We start from the raw sequence: 8,702 nt of genomic DNA, 5'->3' as shown, positions 1-8,702 counted from the left end.
GTAGATACCTAGGAGTGGGATTGCTGGGTTGTAGGGAAGCTCCATGTTAAGCAGTTTGCGGAACCTCCAAACAGTTTTCCATAGTGGTTGTACTAGTTTGCATTCCCACCAGCAGTATGCAGTACAGCTCATGAGGAGCACTGGGCCCAGAAGCTGGGGCTTGAGTACTGGTCCAGACCCCATCACGTGCTCACTGGACCTCAGTGCGGTCATGTACTCACTGTTCTCCAGTTACAACCTTCTTGTGAAATGGACTCAGCTTCTTACCCCGATTGTCCTCTCTGAGCCCTGGGATGAGACAGCGGGGTGCAAGAGCACCCCAGGCACCTCTCATGGCGGTGTGGAGTCCTGGCTCTGGTTTGGTGGGGTCAGCAAGACTCTCAGAGGCTGGGACTGTATTCTCTGCGCTGCCTTAGAGTTCTGTTCCCCTCACTTTCAACAGATTAGCGCCATTATCCACATGAACAAAGTGTTCTACGTGACGGGGTGGAGTAAGAGAATCACTTGTTTCATGTGAGTGCAGGGGTGGGCTGGGTGGGTGAGGGCGGCTGCCTCTCCTCCCTGCTCTGCAGAGGGGTCCCTCCATTCCTGGTTTCCCACTGGCTGCAGCACCACATGGGAAATAGGGATGGGCAGTGTCCACTGCTTCATCTTCTCACCCACCGTCCATCCATTCATCACCCCCGAGGCCAGCAATCTCCCTGCTTTGTACGAGGCACTGGGGATGGGTAACAACAAGACTGATGTTGCATCTTTGTCCTCCCTGAGCTTCTAGGGAGAGGCAGACACCAACCCTGTCACTTTGATGATCACAGTAAATTCTCTTGAGTGCTGTGGGGGAAAAAATAGGTGCAATTTTCTATGGGGAAGATACTGGAATTGGATTCAGTCTCAGCAGTGGTCAGGAAAGACTCATCTGAGAATGTCAAGGGTGTGCAGGATTGAAGGGTGAGGAGGAGGAGTCTCAGTGAAACAGCCCAGGGCTTGGGCTAGGAGGAACTTTCCAGACACAAGCAACAGCATGGGCCAGGTCCCTTCCTCCTCTGAGAACCTTTCTAGGGCCATGTTCTTCCCTTCTTTACCCCTTAATCCTTACTCAGGTGTCTGCATAGGGCAAACATGAATGTGTCTAAAGCCTCTACGACAGGACTTGAAAGCAAGCACATAGTAGGTGCTTGCTCGGCGAGGTCGGGAGCCGGGCCCCAGATTGCCCTGGTGTGGGCGGGTGTCCACTTCAGAATCGGCCTCCAGAGTCCTAACGGCTGTGACATGCCCCCAGTGGAGCATTGAAGACGACACCCCCGCCCTCCCTCTGGCCATGCAGGTTCCACAAGACCAAGCCGGTGCTCCTGTGCTACCACTCACAGACCTTCCACACGGAGGACATCCTGAGCATGGCCAAGTACCAGGGCCAGTTCATCGGGACCTCCTCCTACAGCGGCGACATCCTCTTCTGGAACGCCAACCTGCTCAAGCCCATCCTCAGCTACAATGCCTCTGAGAGCCCCTTGCCCTTGCTACCCAAGAGGGTAAGGCCGCCGGGACGTGCTCTTCTCTCACCTCTTGGCTGTGGCCGGAATCAGGAGGGTGGGGTGGGGGAGGGTAGGGGGGTCCCCCAACAAGTAGAGCAGGCAGTGGTGGCTACTTGCTCTGGAGGAGGTTGGGAGGCAGAAGGTACAAGGTAGTTTCTATGATTATCCTCAGTTGACAGTTAAGGAGACTGAGGCACAGAGAGGTTGAACATCTTTCTTAAGGTCACACACCTTAGGACACGACAGATCCAAACCCAGGAAGTCTGACTTATCTAAAGCCCAGAGGTGCCAGAAGATTACCTTCTCTGGGAAAGTGGCCTCACCTGTTGCCCATCACTGTGACACATTATCTTTTTTAAAAAATAATACAATAGTTTATTTTTATACATCATTTGTGCCTTTTTCCATCTCAGTTGTAACCCCTGTGGGCTTCCCATCTCCAGTCACCCGTGTGCCATCACCATAGTCCAGTGCACTCCCTCCCCATCATTGATCCCATTCCCCACTCCACTCCTGTAAAATGTCTCTGGTATATGGCTGTTCATTATTATTATTATTATTATTTTCTTCCATGGTCCTTTGTACTCCTGCTATGAGTGAAACCATCCAGTATTTTCTCTTTTTTGTTCTGGCTTATTTCACTAAGCATGATCCCTTCCAGCTCCACCCATGTTGCTGCAAAAGGCATGAGTTTATCTTTTTGATTGCTGAGTAATATTCCATCATATATATATGTACCACATCCTTTTAATCCAGTCATTTACTTTGGGGTGACATATTATCTTTCTGGGCCACTGGACAGGAACTTATGAAACCCACACAGTTTCTGATACTCTCCTTGCAGCTCAGAGCTGGAAGGGGGGGAGTTCACTTCATCAGTAGTTTTTCAAACTTTGTTGTGGAGAGATGCATGGAGGCTCCCCTGAGATGCAGGGGCTTCCCTGAGAGCAGCTCAACTTTTGGAATCTAATCTACACTTTGGACCTTTCCTAGAGATCAAAGCAACCTCCACAATATTTGCAAACCATTGTCTCTTGTGCAGATGGGGAGACTGAGCCCTCTCCTGCCTGGGTATGCAGGGTGCTGGTGATGAGCCCAGTGTGGGGGGCTAAGGTCTGATTGATGCCTTTAAGAGTCAGTACTCAGTGTCTAGGAAGTGTCCTGGGGCGCTCTGAGGGCTTCTAGGGGGCTGCTTTGCCCTCAGGGCATTGCAGTACCCTAGGGGCGGCTTTCTCCCAGGTCCAGATGCAAGAAGGGGAGGACAACTTGCTGGAGAGACAAAAGTCCAGAAGACCCTGTGCAGATAAGTGGGCACAGAAACCCCAGACACAGCCCCTGAGCTTCAGAGCCAGGGCCAGCAGCAACGCCAAGCTGAGGAGGAACATGATGTCGGCCCCACCAGTGCTGAGACACCCCAGAAACAAGGAGCCAGGCGTGCGCGTGCGCTCGAAGGTGGGAGGGCGAGTCGACTCGGGCCTCCCTCCCGCTCCTGCCACCCGGGTTCTGCGGCGTGTGTCCCAGTTCGGAGGCACGTTGCCCAGGCTGTCTGCAGGCTCGCAGCTCGCTGTGAGCTGGGCCTGAGCAGGGCCTCCTTGATTAGCCCAACCTGCTCTGCTGCCTCGAGCCGGGGCCTGGCCCCTCCCCAGAGCACAGCTAACACCAGACCCACGTGTCTGTGAGTGTTGGGCAGCACCCAGACGGGACACACCGAAGCGCCCCGGCGGGAAGTGGGTCCTGGCTTCTGTTCGGTCCTAGGGTTCTCATTGCCCTGGCAGAGGTGAGCCATGAGGCCTGTGGAGCTCTTTTCTCCCTCCCTGGAGACCAGGCCCACTGGCCTGGTGCTCAGCGGCAGGCAAACCCTTTCCTCCTCTGAGCCCTCGTCTCTGCCCCGGGGTAGCCGTCCCAGCCGGCCCTATGGGCCTGTTTGGAGAAAGAGCTGGGAGCCACTGTCCCGACTCATCCGTCCAGCAGCCAGTGCAGTGTAGGGCTGCAGGAGCCAGCTTGCCCCGGCTCTAGGAGGCCGAGTCCCATTCCTGGATAAGGGGGCCACTGCCCCTCGCGGTACCGTCAGCTCAGTCAGCTCAGCCGTCCAGCCCTCCTCCCCCTGCGACCCGCCAGGACACAGCTCCGCGGCGAGGTGCGTGTACTTTGAGACACTCACGCCAGCGTCAGAGTTTCAGGGTTGCACCACTGCAGTCTGGTCTTCCAGAACAGTGAACCTTTACAGGACAAAGAAGGCGTCTTCCCCAAAGACAGGTGTCTCCCCGGAGCGTCTCCGTGTCCTTAGGCCTCTGGGTTAGCCGCCCGCCCCTGCCTTCGAGACAGGGCTGTGTAACTCCGAGGGGGCGAGCTGCAGCTCCCTCTGCTGTCTGCCTCCCCGTAGGGTAGGGACAGCCCCTCGTGGTGACCCCGTAGGTCCGTTTTGCTTTCCAGAAATCTCTCAGCGCAGGCAGCCCCAAGTCGTCAGTGACACCCCAGGATCTCAAGTCAATTCTCAAAGAATCTGAACGAGGAAGAGGGGATTTCCAGAAGAAGTTGCAGCAGTCCAGCGCCTCGGTGGAGAAGGTTGGCCAGGCTTTAGCAGGGTCTGGGGAGAGTCGGCGACTCGTGGGTGGGGCTGCCCGCTGCCGTGCTGGGTCCAAGCGGCATGCACAAAGGGCCTCTTTTGGACAGTTTATTTGGAACATTCGAGAAAGAGTGCCTTTCTCTCTTTAGAAACCAATACAGGGCCCTCCCTGGTGGCGCAGTGGGTCAGGATGCAGCACTGCAAGCTGGCCACAGCCGCTTCAGTGCGAATTTGGTTCCCAACATGGAGGTGACCCACGTGGCGAGGCAGACCTCTCCTGACCTGCCTGCTGCTCCACTCAGCAGTGTACTTTGTCAATCTGCCTGTTCTGCTCCCTGATCTGTGCACCTCTGGGCTGTACCCCAGTTCTGTATGTATAAATAAATAAATCCTAAAACAAAGAAATTAATCCATACTCCCTGGTGGCCCAAGGGGTTAAAGCCCAGCACTGTGAATGAGGCTGTCCACAGCCACCGTGGCATGCACTCCATCCCTGGCCAGGGAGCTGACCCACATGGCGTGGCAGACCTCTCCTGTGCTGCCCGCTGCCCCCTCAGTAATGTGTTTCAGTGGATCCACCTGTTCTGCTCCCCACACTGTCTCTGGTGAATCCTCTCACCCCCCTTCCTCTGGCTTGTACCCCAGTTCTTGTATGCTCAGTAAATAAATCTTAAAAAAAAAGAAATCAATACATATTCTTCATTAAAACTAAAAAGCTTCAAGCCTTACAGGAGCAAATAAAACAAAAGAATGTGGGGCCCTCCCTGGTGGCGCAGCAGGTTAAAGCGCAGCACTAAGAAGCTAAAGCCACTTCCGCGTGAGTTCGATCCCCACCCTGGAGGTGACCACATGGCGCAGCAGACCTCTCCTGACCCGCCCGCTGCTCCCCTCAGCAGTGTACTTTGTCATTTGGCCTGTTCTGCTCCCCACTCTGTCTCAGGTGAATCCTCTCACCACCCCTGCACCTCTGGCCTGTACCCCAGTTCTGTATGCACAAATAAATAAATCTTTTTTAAAAAGATTTATTTATTTATTCATACAGAACTGGGGTACAGGCCAGAGAGGGGGTGGTGACATGCTCAAGTCCTTCAGCAAAGTATGGCCATGGCCGGGACACTGGCCCCAGAGCTGCTGAGCGGACTCCCTCTCTCGTACAGATCATCTTCCTGCAGACCAGACCCCGCCTGCCACAGACGGCCACTCTGCTGAGCAGCTGCATCGATGGCTGCATTTACGCGTGGTCCCTGCACGGGGCGGGAGGCCTGCTGGGGAAGTTCCCGGTGGACCTCCGAACTGATAGGGACATCGTGGTGGGCGCCATGGCCACTGACGAAAATGACTGGATCCTTGTTACAGGGGATTGTAAAGGAACCATCAAGGTGAGGAAGAAACGGGTTAGGATGGAGGAGCGGGCATGAGCCAGGAACCTTTTGCCATGTGGCCTGAACTCAGCACCTACTTGTGCTGGCTGCATTTCATTTGTAAAACAGTGGGGAGTAGGGTGGTTACCCTGGACAGCCTCTCTTGCTTTGGGGTTCCCAGTGAAAGGAGGTTCAGTCTCCTCAGAGAAGCTCTCTGCAGTGAACTCTGTGCTACTCTGTCCTCTTCCTAAACTCCCTCTGCTCTGGCCACGCAGAGGTGGCCTTCCTGTGTCTAGGCTGACCAGCTGTCTCAAGTACTGATGGGGGGAGGCAGGAAGCAAGAGGCCCGTCACACCTTTCTGCATACTTATGATCAAGTCTGGCCTAGAGGGTCCTTTGGGCCCCATGTGTCTGGTTTCACAGAAATGTAAGAACTGTTCCCCCACAGTCAAGAGAAGCTGTGTGGAAGGTGCCCACAGAGTAAACTAGTGTTGGGGTCACCGGATGTCTGGCGCTGACCCTTACTTTGTGCCTAGATCTGGGACATCAAAGATTACTGCATGTTCACTGACAAGCTGTCATCCCAATCCTCGGAGGAAAAGACTGGAGTCAACAAGTTCCAGTTTTTAATTCCTGAACAGGCCCAGATCAACCTACCACACTACATCCCCTTGGAGGAGAAGGAGGTAGGGAAATTACTGGGAGATTGCTCAGCAAAATGATATTGAACCCCGCTAATGAGCTGAGACGTAGAGGGAGACAGACTTGGGCAGACACTCAAGACCAACGAGACATATGTCAACGCAATATCTTGTATACAAACATGTAGAGCAGGTTAGTCGTGATAAACAATCACCAAAAGGTGAAAACACACGTCTATAACTAATGAGTGGTGTAGCAATATAGGAGAATACTACTCAGTGCTATGAAGAAATGAAATACCAATACATGCTGAACACAATGAACCTTGAAAATAGGATGCTCTGTGAAAGAAGCCAGCCAGAAAAGCACACACACTCGTACAGTTATGAGTCCCGGTACATGTATTGTCAGAACATGCAAATCTATAGAGACAGAAATAGATTAGTGGCTTCCCAGAGCCGGGGGAGGGAGCCGAGGGAGATGAGAGTGTGTGGGGTGGGGTTTCCTTTTAGGGTGATGGAATGTCTGCCATAGTCTGGTGGTTGCAGACTGTATGGATGTACTAAGTAGCACTGGGACAAGTACCCTAAATAAGTGAATCTCACGTGGATTATCTTTAAAAGTCGTAAAAATGGTAGAACAAATATTCTCTCTCACAAATCTTTTGTTTGTCATTATTCATCTCGTGATTTATCCAGAGGAAGTAGTATGCAAAAGTATATAAGTCGGGCTCTCCCTGGTGGTGCAACGGGTTAAAGCACCACATTATGAAGCTCTCTGAAGCCACTGCTGCACGAGTTCGAGCCCATGCTAGGGAGCTGACCCACATGGCGCAGCAGACCTCTCCTGACTCACCCCCTGCTCCCCTCAGCAGTGTATTTCAGTCCATCTGCCTGTTCTGCTCCCCACTCTGCCTCTGGTGAATCTCACCGCTCCTGCACATTTGGCCTGTACCCCCATTTTGTATGAATAAATAAATAAATATATATATATATTTTAAAGTACCTAAGTCAATCTAAGACCTTCAATGCATACTGCCAAACCAGACTCCGGAAAATGTTTATACTTTGCTAGCCTGCTCATGTTCTCCTTGGCTTTATTTGTTATTTGTAACACCTGAGTGAGGTTCTCCTAGGTCTGCGTACCTTGCTTATAGCAAACATTCAATAAATGTTTGAAGTGAAAAAAACTTTTTTAGCCAATTTTTAGTTACAATTAAAATTTTTTTTAAATGTGTACAGCTTTACTTATTAATTTTGTTGACATCTTCCTATTTTTTTGGTCATGCATAATTTTGAGAATTGTTTCTTTATGCCTTTATGCATTTTTTCCTATGGTGGTAACCTTATCTTTTGAAAATGATACTCACTTTACAGTTTATTGAAAGATACTAACTCATTGTTTACCATGGGCATTGCAGATACATCCCCTCAATTTGTCATTTGCCTTTTAATTTCAATTTCTGTGATTTAAAAATTATAATTTTACAAATGATTATTTATTTACTTATGCATACTGGGGTGCAGGCCAGAGGTGCAGGGGGTAAGAGGATTCACCGGAGACAGAGTGGGAGGCAGAACAGGTGGATTTACTGAAATACACTGCTGAGGGGAGCAGCAGGTGAGACAGGAGAGGTCTGCTGCGCCATGTGAGGCAGCCCCCTGGTCGGGGATTGAACTTGTGCTGCAGTGGCTTACAGTAGCTTCATACCATTGAGGTTAAAACCCTTGCACCACCAGGGAGGCCCCCTAAAATTACAATTTTTAAAAAAGATTTGTTTGTTTATGCATACAGAGCTGGAGTACAGGCCAGAGGTGCAGAGATGGTGAGAGGATTCACCAGAGACAGAGTGGGGAGCAGAATAGGCAGATTGATGAAATACACTGCTGAGGGGAGCAGCGGGCGAGACAGGAGAGGTCTGCCGCGCCATGTGGCTCAGCTCTGGGGCGGGGATTGAAGTGGCACTGAATTGGCTGCAGTACCTTGCAGTGCTGTCCTTTAACCCGTTGTGCCACTAGGCAGGGCCTAAAACTACAATTAAAAATATATATAATAGTTTATTTTTACAGCATTTTGTGCATTTTCCATCTCAGTTGCAATCCCCTTGGGCTTCCCATCACCAAATCACCTGTGTGCCATCACCACAAAACTACAATTTTTTTAATGGTTGATTTTTTCTTTCCACTGTGGTATTTCCATTACCTATTACTTTCTTATTCAGAGATTATCATTCATACTTTTTTTGGGATGTTTTATGGTTCCATAAAAAGAATTCTCCAACCCTACATGTGTTCATTTAGTTGTAAGATATAAGATATAAGTCTCCCTTAGTAGTTCTTCAGCTATTTCAGTACTGTATTGAGTCTTGCTCTTGATTACCATGTTTTCCTGCCACTCTTATTATAACCCAACATTTATATTATATATGTATAAATAGATATAAAATTTGGAATATATTTGGGGTAGTTTCTGGGCTCTCTAATGTCTTCCATGGTTCTTAAAGATTTATATCGTGAAACTTGTTTTATTTCAAAATAGTCTTAATTATTTTTCGGTTAAGTGGAGTTTTTTCTCCTGCGTATGATGTGATAAACCCTCCCC

At 50.5% G+C, this 8,702-nt stretch overlaps 1 protein-coding gene across 1 annotated transcript in view; it reads left to right on the top strand.

Annotated features, from left to right (window-relative positions):
- EFCAB8 (EF-hand calcium binding domain 8) overlaps window positions 1-8,702 on the top strand; it is a 45,978-nt gene that overhangs the window by 31,893 nt on the left and 5,383 nt on the right. The window contains exons 18-23 of the mRNA XM_012728107.1: window positions 443-513; window positions 1,325-1,529; window positions 2,772-2,984; window positions 3,966-4,097; window positions 5,256-5,477; window positions 5,996-6,145. Coding sequence (XP_012583561.1) covers window positions 443-513; window positions 1,325-1,529; window positions 2,772-2,984; window positions 3,966-4,097; window positions 5,256-5,477; window positions 5,996-6,145 — 993 coding nt within the window. The remainder of the gene's footprint in view (window positions 1-442; window positions 514-1,324; window positions 1,530-2,771; window positions 2,985-3,965; window positions 4,098-5,255; window positions 5,478-5,995; window positions 6,146-8,702) is intronic.

The sequence above is a fragment of the Condylura cristata genome, unplaced genomic scaffold, assembly GCF_000260355.1.
Source record: "Condylura cristata isolate star-nosed mole 26May11 unplaced genomic scaffold, ConCri1.0 scaffold00022, whole genome shotgun sequence".
NCBI lineage: Eukaryota > Metazoa > Chordata > Mammalia > Eulipotyphla > Talpidae > Condylura > Condylura cristata.
This window is presented reverse-complemented; position numbering and strand designations above follow the sequence as displayed.